We start from the raw sequence: 19,835 nt of genomic DNA on the forward strand, positions 1-19,835 counted from the left end.
GCATGAGCTATATGCACTTTGCTGGGCAGTAGATCTCTAGGACTTATTTATCTTGTATAACTGAAACTTTGTACCCTTAGACTGAAAGCTCCCCATTTCTGCCTTCCTCCCCACCCCAGCAACCACCATTCCACTCTCTGCTTCTATGAGTTAGACTATTTTAGATGCTTCATATATATGGTATCATGTATTATTTGCCCTTCTGTGTCTGCCTTATTTCACTTAGCATAATATCCTCCTGGTTCATCCATATTGTCAAAAATGGCAGAATTCCCTTCTTTTTTAAAGCTGAAAATTTCCATTGTATGTATATGCCACATTTTCTTTATTCATCAGTCAATGGACATTTAGGTTGTACCCACGCCTTGGTGATTGTGAGTAATGCTGCAATGAACATGGGGTGCAGATATCCAAGAGCCTTATCTTAATTCCTTTTGAGGATATACCCAGAAGTGGGATTACTAGATTGCATAGTATGTTATTTTTAATTTTTAGCAACACTTCCAAATTAATTTCCATAGTGGCTGCAAAAATTCACATTCCTACCAATAGTGTAGCAGGGTTCTTTTTTCTCTACAATATACTCAAAAAACATTCTCATGTCAAAGTCCACTGGATATGTTTCTTTTTTTTTTTTTAGTAAATACTTGAAATTCATTTATCGGAAAGTCAATTTCCCTAAAAATTGCCCCCAAGCTTGTATGTCCTTCTCTGCTCCCGGTGTTGGTCAATAACGGCATCATAAACCCAGAGCTCATGCTGGGAACTTGCAAGTCATTCTTGATCCTTCCTTTACCACCCACACTCGCTCGCCGGGTTCCCGTAAATCTAACTCCAAAACATCAAGCCCACGTTCTTTTTACTTCTGCAGTGACTTCCTCAGTTCAATCATTATTTCTATGTTCTCACTGGACTTAATTGTCAAAGCCTTTTCACTGGATTTCCTACATCCAGCAGAGCCCTCCCACAGGGTGGCAGAGATCTAACACTACACATTTCTGCTTAAGATCCTTTTAGGGTGCTCTGTGGTCTACAAAATGAAGTCAAAATAACATGGCCAAGGATGTCCCTGCTATGACCTGTCCTCCCCCTTAACCTTATCTCCCACCACAGCACCCTTTGCATCTTGTGCTCTGATTACACCAAGTTACTGGTCATTTCCCAGGAGAACTCTTCCAAGACTACATACTTTCCCACCTGAAATTCCTTTGCTAGAACTTTGCTACTCGAAGTATGGTCGGTGGACCAGCATAACTGGCATCACCCAGGAGCTTATTACTGAATCCGAATTCACATTTTAACGAAATCCTCAGGTGATTCTTGTTCACACTAAAATGGTAGAGTACTGCCTAGAATGTTCTTTCCACCTACTTTGCCCATCTCACTGGTTCTCACCCAAAAGATCTAAGGCCCCCGTTTTTTATAAATTAAAAAAGTAAACTGCACCTTACTATCTTGCAGCAAGAGTCATGACTAACATATCCACACTCATAATTTTTAAAAATCCCATATAATACTTTAAGTGTAATATGAAAATAGGCAAGCAATACAGAATAAAATATGTGTTTCTGTATGTAAATGCTGGCACGACTATACTCAAAGACATAAGAAATGTTTGCCTAGAATTACTGGGGTTTGATAGATACAAATGAATCAGTTCAGGTGTATTGTATCCGTGACATAAATACCATGAGCAGCAATGAGATGTCAGTGATGCGACTTTTCAGGATGGCAAATGACTCTTGGCAAAATTCCAAATAGAGCAAAAACACAAGCTTTCCTTGACTCACAAGGGAGTCATATTCCTGGAAATGCAGTTTTTATTAAAATTTTGCAAAGCATACTTTGTGTTTAAGTGACATGATTTGGGTTTTAAGATCAGATCCTTTTAACTAGATTTTCATCCAGATGAATATCTGGTGTGTGTCACTTAGACATCATGTTGGATGCAGGGTCTTCAGTCACACAGGACTGCGCATAGCAGGACATCTAGCATCTCTGGGCTTCTTCCACTAAATATCAGCTCAAAAAAAAAAAAAAAAAAAGGAGTTCCCGTCGTGGCGCAGTGCTTAACGAATCCGACTAGGAACCATGAGGTCACGGGTTCGGTCCCTGCCCTTGCTCAGTGGGTTAACGATCCAGCGTTGCCGTGAGCTGTGATGTAGGTTGCAGACGCGGCTCGGATCCTGCGTTGCTGTGGCTCTGGCGTAGGCCAGTGGCTACAGCTCCGATTAGACCCCTAGCCTGGGAACCTCCATATGCCCTGGGAGCGGCCCAAGAAATAGCAAAAAGACAAAAAAAAAAAAGGAGTTCCCCTCATGGTGCAGTGGAAAAGAATCTGACTAGGAACCATGAGGTTGTGGGTTCGATCCTTGGCCTTGCTCAGTGGGTTAAGGTCGTGAGCTGTGGTGTAGATTGCAGACATGGCTTGGATCCCGTGTTTCTGTGGCTGTGGCTGTGGTGTAGGCCAGCAGCTGTAGCTCTGATTCAATGACTAGCCTGGGAACCTCCATCTGTGGGTGCAGCCCTAAAAAGCCAAATACATACATACATACATACATACATACGTACATACCAGAGCTGTCCTCCCATCAGTGATCAAGAGCAATGCTCCCTAAGATTTTCAAACTCCTGGAGAAGGCAATACCTGTCCTGCTGAGATTGTTGATTGGCCTAACCCACTCTAGAGCTTCCTTGAGGCCTCAGTCATTCTCCCCATGTCCCGCTCTCCATCTCTGGTGCGCCCAGGCTCTTTCCTTCTATGGCCCTGTAGCCCCCCTGAATATAATCTGGCCCAGCCCCTTGGAGTGTAGGAGAGCAGGTGTGTAGGGCAGGAACATGCCTCAGTCACCTTTGTATCTGCCCAGGAAATCACACAATCTGAAACCGAACAAATGTTCAACAGGAGTCGCTTAAAAAAAATGACTTAAAAAACACAAAATGAAATAAAAAGAACAACTCTGAGACTGTAGATTAGAGATATTGCCATCCATAACAATTGAGTGTTTTCTAATATATCTACTTTACCCTGACATGATAAAAACAACCCTCTTCTCAAATAGGCAATTTGAAATTAACATCATGGGGGCTTTTTTCCCACGAACGTATTGAGTACAATACTTAGGCCCTGAGGAAATTTACTGCTAAAATATATACCCCTTTAGTTCAGATAGTAAATAGAATAGGTCTTGAATATATTTGTACTTTTAGGGTGGGTTGTGGGGATAGTGATAAAAAATTAAAATGCAAATATTCCTGGCAGGTGTAATACTTAAGCATGACAACATATACATCTGCCTGGCTCCCTGTACCACAGTATGTCACAGCTCTTGGCACATCCAGGCAGGGAATAAGTGTTCATCGAATGAACTAATGCAGGCATATATAAATGAAATGGCCTATATTTCCATTTGTTCCAAGCTTCGGAATTTTTATTAAAATTATAAGCTTTAGGGAAGTGAAATGTGTTAAGAAAAGCAAACGAGAAGGGTTTTCCTTCCCTCCTGGAGTGAATGCGGTGAGACTTATGGTCAGGGAACGCTGTGACCTCCCAGACCTTAGCACAAAGGTAGCCTTTTTTGTTTTCCTCCTTCTCATCCCAGGTTTCACGAGCTGGTGCCAGCTGAGTCTAGATGGTGCACGCTTTACACTCGAATGAAACACTTCCTGCCCTCCGTTCTGGGAGCTCCACTCTGCTGCCTCCATCTGCTGCTCTGATAAATGCTCATATTTTAAATATATTACTATCAGCTCAATCCCAAAGTGGTTTGCCAGCTCTCCACACAGCAAACAACCCCACTGGCACCGAGCCACTTCTTGGGTAGAAAGAATTTGGGCAGACAGAAGACAAATCTCCCAGGGAGGAGAGATGAGAGAGAAGAGGGAGGAAATGGCCTGGAGGATCGAATGGCAAAGACCCCCGTCTGTGTCCTGTGGGTCCCCAGAGGTCATCTGGGGTATGTATGCAAAGGGTGAGCGGGTCCGAAGCATAGCTGTTCTGAGAGTAGAGCAGAGGTGAAGTCGAAGAAGATGCTTTGCTTTTTCTCTGAAAACAAATTGAACATTCTTAGCCTGGTCGGCTGACAACCCTCCATTATGAATAACCTCCAGGAAACTAAGATACACAGGAATTTGCCTCCAGCCCTCAAAGCCTCCTCAGGCACATACACCACTTATGCCACACTTCCAAGTCCCCCTGCTAGTTTCAGCTGGCAGTTGTCTCCCTTTCAATGTTTCTTCCTTCCTGCAACTGATCTCTAGCTAACATAATCACTAATTGCACTTGAGAAAGGCAGCGTAATGCGGCGTGGAAGGTCTCCCAGAAGAACACAATCTCTGCAGAAGCCACTAGGGTAGCTGCTCCTTCTCTCAGAGGTGTGGAATCATAGAATGAATATCAGGGCTAGAAGGAGACTTAGGGAACACCTGAGCCAATCCTTTTTGTAAAGGCATCTTAAATTTTCATTTCCCAAACTGACTCCTGATACCCCTCCCCCCCAATCCTACACCAAATCTCCCCACTGAGTTTTCTCTATTTATTTCAGTAGGAATTCCATTTCTCTTTGCTGAACCTCAAGACTTTGGCATCACCTTTGGTTTCTCTCCTTGGTTTCTCCCATACCCCACATCTAGTCTGACAGTAAGTCCTGTGGGCTTTTTGCTAACATCTCTGCTAAAACCCTGGTCCAAGCCATTTTCTTCTCTCTTGTGGATTGTTGCAACAACCCAAGGATCAGCGTGGGCCAAATCTGGCCTGACACCTGGTTTTGCAAATAAAGTTTCATTGAAACACAGCCACACTCATTAGTTCACTTTGTGCTAGAACAGCATCCACCATCAAGGATTCACAACAGAGATCTCATGATCTGCTAAGGACATCTACCATCTCTGGACAACCCCAGGACAGGCGAACCTAGATAGCCTCTTGAATTGAAGGTGGGATATATTACTGCCCTTCAAAACTCTCACTCAAAATAAAAGTTAAGTCTTATAAGGCCCTATGTGAACTGCCCCCACCCCGCCATGATCTTCTGACCTTATGCCCTACTGTTGTCCCCTGTGCTCATTCTCATGTGACCACACCATCCATCCTCTCACCCCCAGACCCCTCTACCTTTCCCACTCCATGCTCTAAGCCAGGCAGGCTCCTGTTGCAGGACCTGCATTTACTGTTTCCTCCAGTGGAAATGAGCTTTGATGGACATCTGTGGGGCTTCCTTACTCCTTACTCACTTTTATTCAAATGTCACCTTCCAGTGATCCTTTTCTGACCACCTTATTTTAAAGGGCACTCCCTCCCCATCAGCCGCTCTCATTACTTTATTCTTCTCCAGAGCCTTTCTCACCAGTTAATGTACCACACTTGCCTTATGTATTGTATCTGTTGTCTCCTCCACCTCCTCACTAAAATACAAGCTCCTTAATGGCTGGGTCCTGTCTGGTCTGTCATCCAGATACACCCAAGTGCCTAGGCATGAACTTAGGTGTTCAATACATATTTTTAAATAACTAGATACTCCTTGGAAATAGTGATACTATGGCAAATGTGAAATGTACCAGTGTCCCAGCAAGGCTTTCTACAAACACCCCTACCCAGGAAAGAAAATCTAAGAGCTCCTGGCAGAAATGACCTGTGGACTCAGGCAGCCACCTTATTCCCCACTTCCTCACTTTTCTTTTTCTATCTCATTCCCTACCATGTAATTAGTGTCCTCCTGCTATTCCTTGAGTCTATGGCAATAGTTTCTACAGTATTTCACACCTCTCTTTTCCACATATTGTTATTAAAACCTATCTCTCTGGCTTCTATTACCAAAAGACTCTGGCTTGTTCTCTTCTAAGCTGATAAACTCATTAAAGCCCAAATATTAATGAATAATAATGTCTCTACCACCTAGAAAATAATTTGCATTTAAACAACTTTCAGTGCCTGAATCCAAAGATGCCTGTGATGTGGGAATTCCCAGCAGGCAAAAGGCCTGGGCCAGCTGGGGTGGTCATGAAGAGGGCCCTAGAGCAAAATCAAATCACAGCCCACAGGCAGCTGTCCACTTAGCCTCTACAAGGTGAGGCCATGCGTATCCCCATCAGAGCATGTGTGTGCACAGATACGCAGGCATCAATGAGAGGCACCAAGAATCTTTTAACTTGCATGGAAATGAGTCTGTCACTTGTGATACATGTACACACGTACATATATTACTATTGATTCTTCCCTTGGTGCTTTGATAGCTTTTCATCTAGCTTCCAGTCCCACTGGCATAAATCCACTTCTCGGGGAGGAAAACAAGGCTGTATAGGCATAGGCTCAGCCCCCCAAAGAGAGGAGATGGGGAAAGGGGGGTGACTGTGGAGCACAAATCACCAGCACATTCCAGTGGCTTTCTGGGGCCACACTGACCATGCTCCAAAATGCAGTGAGGGTTCTGAGAGTGGAGAGGAGGAAGAGACTGAGAAATGCAACCTCTTCACCAAAATAAATAAATAAATAAATAAAAGGGGGCAAAGAGTAAACTTCCTGTTCACAAGAGCTTGTGCTATGCAAGGAAACCAGCGGACTTTCTCAGGCAATCTGGTACTGCCAGACAAAATTAAAGGAATCATCTGAACAACTGAAGAAGGGGAATGTATCCGTTAGTAAATCTGACTGACTGGTCCATCAAGAGCCCTTTCTCTGTCTCCAGAGAAAGGACCGCTCAGACAAACCCCTTGCACAACCTCTCAGGGACAGAGCAGGTTAAGACCAGCCCTTTGCCTTCGTTTGCCAGAAATGGTTCTGGGTGGTCTAGCCCACATAGCTGTTGAACATGAACACATCATTTTCTTTTGAATTAGAGACTCCCCTACTTTACACACTGCCCCATAGGTGCCTCTGAATTTGTCATCTGGTGAAGTGGGTACTGCTCTGTCATTCCTCCTGGGATGCTACCCCAGTTTCCTTTACTTCATTCTCTAGAAAAGAAGCACAGTTCTCTAGCCATCTGGAAGATTTCTACATTTTATCAAAGTGGCATCCTGCAAGTGGAAACTCACAAGAGATTAGCACAGATTTCCAGTCCTAAGTACTATGATGGACACACAAGAAAGGCCTTGGTAAACAGTAAAATCCATCTCAAACTCCTTGTAAACTGACTAAATATAGAACTAAAGAGATTCTCAAGCCACTTGGAAGTACATGTCCGTTTCGCTCAGAACAAGGTTAGATATGTTGTCCTTCACCATGAGACGTCAGAGAAACCCTGCATGTGGGAGGCTTCTCGTGTAGCTGCCATGATTCTGTTTCCTGGATGCTGCCACAGACAGGCTAGTACTTGTGACTTACAGTTAATACAAAATGCCCAGAGGGCCAGGAGATAACCAGGATCCCAAGGATTCTCCACTGCACTACAGGCAGGTCTTTCCCCACCAATTAAAAGGGGACAGAAGAGTTGATGATATTTTTACCAAGATGGATGAACTCCTAGGCAGGTCACCTGACTTCTGAGATCAAACCCTAAGCCGGTGGCTCCCAAAACTTTCCTGTGCACCAGAATCTCCTGGAAGACTCCCTGAAACACAGATTGCTAGGCACCACTCCAGAGGTTCTGGAGAAAGGTCCAAGAGTGCATTTCAGCAAGTTTCCAGGGGCTGAGGATGCTGCTGATCCAGGTACCACACTTGGAGAACCATCCCTTTAAGCACAGCATTTTGATTACTTTTCCTTTTCCTCCTACTATTGGGGTTCATGGGGCCTGTGGTTGGGGAGAGAGAGAGTAGAAGTTGCAGCTGCAGCAGCAGCAGGAGCAGTTGGTACATGGGAGCCTTCCAGTCCAGGCTGCAATTCAAGACAGACAGATAAGTGAGGTTAAAGGCACATAGAATCAAGCAACCTTTCTCATGATTCCAAATACGTACATCTGTCTCATCTGGCAGTTTGATCCTCGTTTATCCACCTCACTTTTAAAGCCCATCTGATGATAGTTTCAGTCCCTGGCCCACACCCATAGCAATTAGACCAGTATTAGAGAAAAGGAAATTGGCAGATGTGCCCAGAGAACTCATGTACCATCAACAAGCAAACTTCATGAGGCAGTGTCGTGAATAATTTTGCACTGTGGCCATGATAGGGCAGGGAGGAACACACCTGAAGAGTCCTGGTTTAGGTAGAGGACAAAGGTTCCTCAGCAGATATTCCTGGCTGCTGCAGGTGCAGAATTCTTCTGAAACTGGTGACAAGACTGTGAGCCTGAAATGAACACAGCTCCTCTGCAGCTCATTTCAAAGGATACCCATGTGCTCTAGCATTCATTCTTTTTCTTCTGGAAAACTTGTCCCTCTAAGGAAACAAAAGGCTGCCTTTAAAATCTATTTATTTCTACACCTTGGACCCAAAGAGAAACAACAGGCAGTAAAATGTTGCCAGTGGAGTTGGGACTAAGAGGGACAGTGAGCCGGCAAAGTGGTTTTGGTTAACACCAGTCTTCAAGGGTGTTTTGTATGTGAGGCAAGAAATGGAGAGCTGCATAAGTTGCCGGAAATATCTCTGAAGGGCTGGACTGTGGTCATTAAATACTTCAGATGCTATCCCTTCAGGAGAAATGACACATTTATTTCTATTCTTGTTACATTCCCTTTGTAGATCAGCTGGGGCTCTGCTGGGCTCCATCTTCACTCCAGGACCCAGGCAGAGGGAGCAGCCACTGTCTGGAGCACAGCTGATTGTAACGGGGAAGGGACAGATAGAGTGGCAAATCCCATGCTAGGTCTTACACTTTTGCCCAGAATTAGCACACTTTACTGTCTCTAGTGGGTTGACTAGTATCTCTTCCAAATTCATGTCCACTCCTGAAATCTAAGAATGTGAATTTATTTGGAAATGGGGTCTTGGCAGATGCATTTAGTTAAAGGATCTGGAGATGATACCATACCAAATACAGGATGGGCCCTAAGTCTAATGACTGGTGTCCTTATACGAAGAAAGAACAACAGAGGGAGCAGAAGGCTCTCTGGAGACAGAGGCAGAGAGTAGAGTGCTTCAGCTCACACCAAGAAACTCCAAGGATTGTTAGGATCTACCAAAAGCTTAGAGGAGATAAGAACAGATGCTTCTTCAGAGCCATCAGAGAGAGCATGGCTGTGCTGACACCATGACTTCAGACTTCTAGAATAAATTTCTCTTGTTTTAAGTCTCCTCATCTATGGTAATTTGTCAGGGGAGACCTAGACATGAATGCACCAGAAAAGTCAGCCATAGCCAATTTCAAGGGGATGGGAAGGGACAGTCCATCTGTGCTGAATATTCTCCCCTTGGAGCAACCCTCTACCTTTCCATTCTCTGCTGAGCTTGCAAAGCTGAACTTCAAGAATTGCCTAAGCAGACCCCTTCCCCTCTGGCTTCTGGCTGAGAATCGCTCTCAGCAGAGGAGTTCAGAGGGTGGAAGAGAGTGAAATCTGACTGCTCACTTTGGCACCTTCCTCCGAGCCAGGCTGCTAGTGGCTGTGTTCTTCTACCAAAGGTCAAAGCTCCTGCCCCCCGCCCCACAAAAAAAAGGGAGTTCCCGTCGTGGCGCAGTGGTTAGCGAATCCAACTAGGAACCAAGAGGTTGCGGGTTCGGTCCCCGCCCTTGCTCAGTGGGTTAACGATCCGGCGTTGCCGTGAGCTGTGGTGTAGGTTGCAGGCACAGCTTGGATCCAGCGTTGCTGTGGCTCTGGCGTAGGCTGGCAGCTACAGCTACGACCCCTAGCCTGGGAACCTCCATATGCCGCGGGAGCGGCCCAAGAAGTAGCAAAAAGACAAAAAGGACAAAAAAAAAAAAAAAAAAAAGCTCCTGCCCAATAGCCCTTTTTCAATGCCTTCTTTCTTGTTCTGGGAAACACTTCTTTCTCTTGCACCTCCAGACAGACCAAGGGACGTGGAGGCAACAGTGATTGTTAGTTAATAAATTTCACCATTCCTTATTGGTTTCTCACCTCCACCCACATTCTTGTTAATAGCCCCCTTATTGATCTCTTCTAGATCACTTCATTGGAGTGTGCTACCTGCTTTTTCCTGATGTCCAGTGGAACCCATAGTGGGGAGGTAGGAGGAGAATCGGAAATTGGGTGGACACAGTGGTGATGACCTCAATAAGTTGAGAAGCAGCACTAGGGAAACAATAGTGGGAACTGCGGTGAGTGACAGGTGATACAATTGCTTTGCTCCCACTAGTCCTTCTCTCTAGCAGAGGAAGGGGTGTGAGCTCTGAAGCAAGGTTCAAACTCCAGCTCTACCATCTATTACTTGTGATATAAACCTCTCTGAACTTCACTTTCTTCACATGCATAACACTTCCCTTACTGGGCTGTTATGAGGATTGAGGGACATAAATATGAAAGGAATAATGCCTCCCAAAGGTTTTCAAGCCCTAGTCCCTGGGAATATGCGAATATGTTACTTGACATAGCAAAAGAGACTTTTCGGGTGTGATTAAGGTTACAGATCTTAAAATAGGGAGATTATCCTGGATTACTGAGGGGCCCAGTCTAATCACTTGAGCACTTAAAAGTAGACGAGGAAGGCAGAAGAGTCAGTCATAGAAAAGTGGCAGAAGAAGGAGAGGCAGATGGAATACAACAAAAGGATTTTGTGTACTCTTGCTAGTACTGACATGTTTTGAGACTACATGCAACTGTGCACAGTGACCCAAAAGAGCCTCTAGATGCTAAGGAGACCCCTTATGTGTCAGCCAGCAAGGAAATGTGTATTTCTGTCCTATAGATACTGAATTCTGCCAACCACCTGAAAGATTCTGGAAATGGCTTCTCCCCTCCAGCCTCCAGAAGGCAAAGGAGCCCAGTCGACACCTCGATTTTGGCCTTGTGATACCAGAAGGAAAGAAACCAGCCGAGCCTACTGGACTTCTGACCTGCAAAACTGTGAGATAATAAATGGGTGCTGTCTTAAGGCCCTAAGTTTGCAGTTATATGTTCTGGTAGCAGTAGGAAATAGCACACTAGTGTGGTGAGGTCTTGGTACATAGTGTGATACACTACATGTGTGTTATCTGACCTCAAAGAGACAAGTGAGGTAAGATACACGGGACTTTCCCAAGACCCCAAATATTACATGCTGTTAAAGAATAAGCCTGAGGCAATTTTCCACCCTCATGTAGAAGCTGCCTTTCTCTAGTGCTGAGTCTGGGCCCCCTGCAGGAGTCGCCTCCAGCAGCAGCAGCAGTGGCATCAAGCTGTGTTTCTCCCTGACCATGGCCAAACAAGTCTGTGCACATCTGACATCCACAAGGAAATTCACACCAGATCAGACTGTCATCTCTCTAACAGGACATTACTTACCGAAAACCTTCAGGCCTACCTACTACCTCCCACCTGGAGGTAGTTTCTCTCTCAGATCTTTGCCCCTGATTGAAGAACAGGAGAGGAAGAGGTTCATTTCCTGCTGCTGGAGGTCTCCTTCTGTTTCCCTAAGCCAAATAGCCAAAGCTATGTCCCTAACCCCACGTCAACATCTTCCAGCTACCTAAACAACCAAACCCCATCCTTGCCCAGAGAACACAAACCCTCACTGCTACATGGCTTTATTTAATGACTGGGGTTCCTATGCTTTAATAACTGGGTCAAGTTGAAATAACACCCCAGGACACTAGTTCCTGAGCCAGGTGACAGAGGTGTGAGTCCCTCAGCATTCAATCACCAATGCCATGTGCAGAAGAGCAATAGCACTAAGGACTACCCACTGGGCACAGACCTGTGTCTCTAGCTTGAATCAAAATTGGAGATAGTTTGGAGTTCCCATCACGGTTCAGTGGAAACGAATTATGACTAGCATCTGTGAGGACGAAGGTTCGATCCCTGACTTTGCCCAGTGGGTTAAGGATCTGGCATTGCCATGAGCTGTGGTGTAGGCCAGCAGCTCCAGCTCCAATTTGACCACTAGCCTGGGAACCTCCATATGCCACAAGTGCAGCCCTAAAAAAGGCAAAAAAAAAAAAATTGAAGATGGTTTGCAAACCCACAGTACTTTTTCAGACCAGCAATTGGTGATCCTTTTGAAATAATTTTTGAAATCATTTCTAGGAGACCCATCTCAGTATAAGAAGATTGTAATGATAGGAACTAATAGTGATTGTGTGCTCACTGAGTACTTGCTCTACGTAACTGTGAAAGTGTTCACTTATTAAATTCTCTAGGAAATTCGAAGAGTTAATTGCTAGTATTTTTAATCATTTTATCATCTAACTTTAAAAAATGAGGAAACCAGGGCTAAGAAAAGTTAAGTAACTAGTCCAAGGTTAACTGGTAGCAACTAGTTAACCTGTTAAATAACTAGTCTAAGTCTGTAACCCAAACTTAGGCTAAAGTGTTTCCATATATTCCATAGCACACTGATCTCTCTTAACTGGTTGAATATACACAGAGAGCCCTTAGATATCATCCAGGCACTGTGCCAGACACTGGAGATACAAATACACCCAGAAACATTTCATTTTTTCCTAGCTAACATGATAGAAGACAGGTATGTAGAAAGACATATATATTGACACATTTTACTAGTAGCATGAACAAAGTGTAATGGAAGATGTCATTAGACTTGTAAGGTAGTGGAGAGTTATAGGAAAAAGGAAGAGTAGGGTTCAGAAAGGCTTCTTGGAGGAGGTAAAATTTGATCTTAGCCTTGAAGGATGAGTTAGAATTCTTTGGGTTGAAGAGGGAAGAAGAAAACATGGGGGAGGAGTTCTCATCCTGGCTCAGCAGAAACAAATATGACTAGCATGCATGAGGATGCAGGTTCAATCCCTGGCCTCATTCAGTGGGTAAAGGATCCAGTGTTGCAGTCAATGCACTGTGGAGTAGGTCACAGACGTGGCTCATATCCTGCATTGCTGTGGAGGTGGCGTGGGCCTGCGGCTACAGCTCCAATCTGACCCTTAGCCTGGAACCTCCATATGCCACGAATGCAGCCCTAAAAAAGACCAAAAAAAAAAAAAAAAAAAAAAAAAAAAAAGAAGGAAAGAAAAGTAAACATGGGGAAAGACATATGAAGCAGAAGAAACAGTGTGACTGAAGCACAGAAGCCTGAAAGTAGACTAGTCCCACCACGGAAAAGTCCATTATTTTAAGTGTAAGGTGACTGACTAGGGCATAGAAGTTAGCTAGGATCATGCTGGCCAGAAGCTTTAAAAATATAAGAATCTTCATTACAAAAATATTCAGAGACACTAGAAGAGAGATAATACTCTTTATGTACTACAACTAGCTTGATGCCTGATAGACCAAAAATTGGAACTTAGTGACAATAAAAACCTCTGGTATATCAGATAAGTGTCAGGGTTAGTTCAATAGTTCAGTTCACAGGTTTCCAGTTCATGGAAAACCTCTTTATGCAGGGTACTTTGCCAGATACTCAAAGAAAATACTCATTTGGAGTTCCCGTTGTGGTGCAGCAGAAATGAATCTGACTAGGAACCATGAGGTTGCAGGCTTGATCCCTGGCCTTGCTCAGTGGGTTAAGGATCTGGCATTGCCATGAGCTGTGGTGTAGATCTCAGATGAGGCTCAGATCTGGTGTCGCAGTGGTTGTGGTGTAGGCTGGTGGCTGCAGCTCTGATTAGACCCCTAGCCTGGGAACCTCCATATGCCGGTACGGCCCTAAAAAGACAAAAAAAAAAAAAAAAGAAAGAAAGAAAGGAAAAGAAAATACTTGTTCATTTATCTTTTTAACCACCATTTGTTGGTTACCTACTATGAGCCAGGCAGTGGGACTAGCAGTGAACAGGACTCATGTGGTCTCTCCCCTCATTGGGATTACAGTCTAGGAAGGAGTCACTATTGAATAGGAACACGGCCACATAAACAGGTATTTTCAATATAGTAAGGTAACTGATATGCCCCAGACATGACTAAAACAGAGAAGTGGCACTTAACTTATAAGGGTAACCCTGGGCTTTGGTCCACCATTGGATCCTTTGATGCAGGTCTGCTTCTATAGACAGGTGCATCTGGCCCTGCACAAAGCACAGACCTTGCACAGTTAGGCAGGTACAGTTCTGAGCTAACTCTCAGGAATATCAGGAACAATGTATGGCACAGCATGGAACACCAACATGGAACAAAAAAATAAAAAGTCTAGTTGAATGAAAAATTACCTAAGGACACAACTGTATCAATAAGGATACAGGATAAGGATACAACTGTATCAATATAAAATCCTAGGCAATATCACATCAATATGCACTATGTGGTAGGATGTAGATATAGTTTGAGGAAAGAAGATAAAAGTAGTACTGTTACCATAGAAAGGAAAGGAATGGGGGAGCTGGCCATGAACTGAGAAGGTAAGCTTGTGAACATTTTCCTTGGCCTTGGAGTCAGACTAGTCACCATTCTCTCCCTGAGTTTGCCAGTAAGCTTCACTTCCCTCATCTGTAAAGGCAACAATGATAAAGAGTGAAGGGTCACAGTGGTTTTAGAGTTGTAAGTTTATTCATCCGTAAAGGGGAACTATAATATTATCTTTAATGTTATACAGTGACAAGAAAAAGGAGAAAAAGGGCAAAGGATTTAGACACAAAAGAAACAGACTGGAAGAGAAGTATCACATAGAACCATAGGCAATAAATTAATCATCTCTCTTTCCCTTTGTTTCCTCATCGCTAAAGTAAAGATCATAATACCCCTTCCAAGGCTGTTAGGAAGAATACTTTAGGTAATATACTTAATGTGTATTACCTCTCTTCAAAACGTTCTAAAATGCATTATTCCCTTAACTTCCATGCAAGAAAACCCCTCACATGAAGATAAGATTAGCTTAACAACAAAAAACAAACAAAACAAAACAAAAAAAACCTCACAAATGTTAAAAGGGAAACACAAACATGAGGTGGTTAGATACTAGAGAAAAGAGCCCAAGGTTATCTCAGAAAGAAGAGCATCAAACTGAAGCAGATTGCTTTGGATTGCCTCTTCTGGAATAGGCCTCCTCTTGCCTCACCATCAAAACACATCCCAACCAGATTCCCTAGGGTAGAGGTAGTCACCCAGGTGGCTTCCCCTTTACCCGATTTTTAAGCCTATTCCATTTTCTGCAGAAAGCTACATTAGGCACAAGACCTCAGCAGCTCCCAGTATAAAATAGAGCATCACTGATCTCTACCTCTGAAGGTTGGTGACAGTCCTTTCCAGTCACTCTTCAGCTTTAGGGGGGTTGGTTGATCTCAGGGACAGCTGACAGCCTTATTTAGCCAACCAGCTGCTCTGTGATACACAGTGTCCCGAATGCTCAAAGTCTGATGGATGATTCTTTTGTATCCATATAAGCAGCAGTTGGAGGAGAATCCATCAGTCCCTTTGGTAGCCTCAGGGTGTCAAGGCTGCCATTCAAATCATTACCACCATAATTATTAACCATTGTTTTAGTGAGATATCTGCCAGGCAATTGTTTTTTTTTTTTTTTTTTTTAATCATTAAAAAACAATCAGATTTCACTGGAGCAACGCTTGCCTCAAGTCACATCAACACGTTTATTAAACCCCTTCTGTTTGCTCAGTTGAACAGGAAGTCTTAAAGAAGGGAATACTTAAAATACTCTGATTTTAAAGAATAATGCTGTAGGGAAGATGTTTACACACACACACAATTACAAGGAAGAGTTGTATAATACATACAGTATATACACACTCTTACAGAGGGTCAGAGTGGCAATTTTATTTCCTGCATTTTATCACTATAGGATGCAATGGAGGAGACGCCATGGATAGAGGATTTGGAGGAATAGAATATTGCTTTTTTTCCCCTAGCAGATAAGAGAAAAACAACCAAGGGAGCAGGGAGGATATGCACCCCATTAGAGCAGCCACCAGAGCATGACTTTTTGACAAGTTTTCATCATTTCGGATAAATGTTAAAGGGCTTTTGCTTCAGAATGCGGTGTCTGATTCGGTGAGATACTCAAAGGCCTTGTCCATATTGCGACTTGGAGCCACACTTTGAACCCATTTTTTCAAGCAAGCTAAACGCAAACAGTGCAGAGGAGTGCACATGGTGAGGTCACAAACCCGGCTCCATGACATTGCAGGAAAGAACGTCTTGGATACACCTGCTAACATTTTAGACCATGCTTGATTTCCCCTGGGGTTTCGGCATTAACCACATCTCAAAGTGTTTACCATCACTGGTGGAGCTTGAGTAATCCTGTTTAAAGGTTGAAAACACTACCAAACAAGGCCAAAAAGAGAGTAAAAAAGATAGTCAAAAACAGAACCAAAGATCCGCCAGGAAAACAAAAGCAGACGGGGGCAGAACCGAGGAGAGAGCTGGAGCCCAGGAGCAGCAACTGGAAGTTCCCGGCGGCCAGGCACCCACCGTCATCCTGCCCTCGGAGTGGCGCCCTCGCCCGCGTGGGAAGCATAGAGCCGTCCCCCGGCGGTGTGTGCTTTCTGTGGCAGGCCTTGGAGCTCAGGGGAAATGGGCAGAGGCGAGAGGCGTATAGGCGTCGAGGTCGAAGCGCGCGGGAGGACGTCGGACGCCCGGTAAAGAGAGATCAGGGGCTCCTACGGGGGCCGAGGCTCCTAAGTCTGGGTAAACAGCACCTGGGCGGGTTCCTGAAGTGTGAGAGTGGAAGTGAAAGCAGGACAGGACGAGGGGAAGGAGGGCGCCAGGGGGCGGGGGGCGGGCGCTACGAGAGGAAAAAAGGGAACAACGGACAGGGATGCGGGCGCAATGAGATCCCCGCGTGAGCCTGAGAATATACGCTCAGCCTCCAATAGGGGACCGGTACGGGGAAAACGGGGCGTGACCCGGCCGTCCTGCGCGCGCCACTGGCGAGGAGCAGGCGGGAGCCAGGACTTGAAGCGGATAGTCGGAAGGGCGCCGCGTCAACAGCCGCGGCAGCCGGGCGGGGGCGAAGCTGAGTGCGCGTGCGCCGCGCGCGAGCCGGGGAGCGGGCGTGGAGTGGCGGGAGCGCGCGTGCGCGCGCCCAGGCAGCCCGGGCACCGGGTCCTGCCTTTGACGGGAGGAGGCGGCGGGTCCTCTCTGTGACGGCGGCGGTGCCTGCTCCAGACACCTGAGGCGGCGGCGGCAGCCCCGCGGCGGACGCGGAGATGTGGCCCTTGGTGGTGGTGGTGCTGCTGGGCTCGGCGTACTGCGGTGAGTGGTCACTCGCTCTTGGTTCTGCGGCTAGTGTCTAACCGCCCCCGCGGCAGCCCCGCGGCGCCCGGGCGGGTGTGTGGGCTGCACCCTGTCTGGCCTGGCGGCGCCCTGGAGAAGGTGGCAAGGGAGCGGGATGCGCGGGCCCTGCCCGCCCCGGGTGTGGACGTGGGAGGGCCCCGCGGGTAATCGGCGCCCCCCTTCCTTTCTTCCTTTCCCTCCTCTTCTCTTCCCCCTGGGTGGTAGCAGGGCTCATCTTCCCCCGTTCTCCACCTCTGGATGCACACATGGAGAAAGACTTCAAACGGAGCACCTCGCGCAGAAATTAACTGTAGAGAGAAAGGGCGCAATCGGAGCCAACCGTTGGCAGCTGTTAGGGTCCCCCCTCTTTCTCACCCCTCTTCCTTCTCAGTGCTTTAAACGCATTTGAGGTTGAAGGAGGAAGAGTGGGAGGGCCCGAGCCTTTTGCGATGAAAGTGCGCATTTTGGCGAAGTCTTTGAGAAGGGGTTTCTCCGGTTTGCCCTCCCACAGGAATACAGGAGTTACGGGGACGTAAAGGACAAATTAAGTTTCCTTTCCAACCTAGCATTTAATCAGAATAATCTTTTGGCTGCCTTTTTTTTTTTTTTTTTTTTTTTTTTTTACCCTAGAAATAAGCTTCTTCGATGGAAACTCTTTTCTCACTACCCCCAAGCCCCCTCAACCCTTTAATACAGTCCAAATTGCACGTTCAAGTTTTCTTACTGTATTTAGGGGAGCATTTTTAAAAGTAATCTAGATTTCGCTTGAAGTATGAAGACAGTAACCCCTAGTCAAAATTATATTTGCGGCAGGGTGGGATTCGTGTCTTTCGACTCCAAAGGCTTTTTGCCCCCCACCCCCAAGCTTTTAGAATCCGTTTCGCTTTTTGCCTTTTTAAAACGTGTGCTTCGTCTGTAAAATTGAGGAAGGAATACGAATTTTCGTGGCTCTATAGTGCCTGTCATACTTTACATCTATAGAGCCTCTTGAATTAGAGTTAACAGTAACAAGGTATCGTTACATTTGATTCTAGAATGCTGAATTAATTAGATTTTAAACGGCATATTAGCCTCATTGTGCCATTCAAAAAGGCTGTGACTTCAAGTTATTTCCTAAATGCCCTTAAGTCCAGGCTTACCACTTTTCCCACTCTCTGAAACCTCCTGGGATGTCGGAGCTGTTAATAATCAATCTCTATTATCTAAAGGGTTGATATTAGGTAAGGCAGTGTTTCCTGTTATCGTACTTAACAGTTTGTTGTCCATTACTATGATTATAGCTCACATAATACTGCTTTCAGAAACCTGTTGTACGATCAGAAAGCCTTATATCAAAACTCATTATAAATTTATAATAAAATATTTCAATTCAGACCATTGGTCTCAAAGCCAGTTTGGAGCATAAAAAGTGTAAATCATGTACAGTTTTAAAAACAGGGATCCTATTTTCAAGTGGATTAGAAAGAACTGCTAGAATGGCACTTTTGGGGATAGAGAGTGTTAGGCCTCCTCTAGTAACAGGTATGATCTGTATAATTAGCATTCATTACATACAATATTAATATACTCAAGTCCCTGTGGAGTCATAGAATTCAGAATTTATAGTATTTTATTGTACTTAGTTAATAATAACCTGAAAAAAAAAATAGAGGCTTTATGCACTTGAGTTCTGTTAAGTGTTGAATGTAAAACTGGAAGAGATAGTGTTTGTCATAAGATATAATGGATTTTTGTGCATGTGTGTTTAATATGTAGTTAAAAGAACATGTATGAGGAGATGTTAACAGTCTCAGAACACAGGTAGTTATAAACCCAAAGTGTTTGAGAGACTGAAATTAGATTCTAGAATGAATATGGAAGTCATAGATTTGTATGTTTATTTCTACTCAAGTTTGATTTTACTTTCAGTTTCATTTATAAATGATTGGTAATCAAAGCTATTTCCTGGTAGCCACTACAGTTTCAGTTGACTTTTATAGTAAAGAAAGTTATCTAAAATGCCCATTCCTTCTAATTACTGGCAAAATACAGCATCCTGTATTGGTTTACAAGATGCAGAATGAATTACTATTCTCCTTTCCTCCCCCCCATATGTCCAATTATACATTGTTTGAAAGCACATCAGCAGTTTCAGTGGTATTCACTAACTGATAAATAAAACATTACTCAAATAATGACAGTGATATGAACTGTCTTTTCAGAAGTTGAATGATTTTTCTTTGTTCAAAGTAAGTTTTTAAAAGCAAGGGGACACATGATTAAAAACATTTTTCTTGTCTAAGTCTAGTAGTACTTTGGCTTGCTTGAACAAAAATGTTTTCTTTTCTCCTTAAGAATATATTACTTTTAACCACAGTTTGCCATTTTAGGGAAGTAAATGCCTATTTAATAGTACTTATTTCCGGGGGCTGCCCAGCAGTCTGGAGGCAGTGTGCTAAAGCATTACACTAAATGCCTACCATTAGGACACTTGCTCATGCTGTCATCTGTATTTTGGCAGATGTTTTATCTTTGCCATTGAGTTGTTAATGGAGATTTGAAAGGCCAGGTTCTAAAGATGAAAAATAGGTGGTTTTCCTCAAATTGATAAGCGTTCTAAACCCAAAATACTCACATTATTGAAACTGGGTTTGTATTCCTTAATGTTAATTCAAGTTTAGCTGGTATAGACATTATTGTTTAATACATAACATTCA

At 44.4% G+C, this 19,835-nt stretch overlaps 1 protein-coding gene and 1 long non-coding RNA gene across 10 annotated transcripts in view; one reads left to right on the top strand and one right to left on the bottom strand.

The window, feature by feature from the left end:
• On the bottom strand, positions 6,984-16,425 carry LOC106505814. Of its 2 annotated transcripts, none has more exons than XR_002337926.1 (3): positions 16,336-16,425; positions 8,123-8,314; positions 6,984-7,813 (listed from the first exon to the last, which is right to left on the bottom strand). It is a non-coding gene; the product is annotated as an uncharacterized LOC106505814 (long non-coding RNA). The 2 variants fall into 2 exon arrangements; XR_001300584.2 differs by lacking the exon at positions 16,336-16,425 and adding an exon at positions 10,018-11,829.
• CD47 (CD47 molecule) overlaps positions 15,482-19,835 on the top strand; it is a 60,132-nt gene continuing 55,778 nt past the window's right edge. For 3 of the 8 annotated variants that reach the window (XR_002337498.1, XR_002337497.1, XM_021068528.1), the window contains exon 1: positions 16,724-17,118. Coding sequence is in view for 4 of the 8 variants with exons in the window: in XM_021068528.1 (XP_020924187.1) it covers positions 17,073-17,118 (46 nt within the window). In the remaining 4 variants the exon portion in view is untranslated. 8 annotated transcript variants of the gene reach the window in all.

Source organism: Sus scrofa, chromosome 13 (genome assembly GCF_000003025.6).
Source record: "Sus scrofa isolate TJ Tabasco breed Duroc chromosome 13, Sscrofa11.1, whole genome shotgun sequence".
Taxonomy (NCBI): Eukaryota; Metazoa; Chordata; class Mammalia; order Artiodactyla; family Suidae; genus Sus; species Sus scrofa.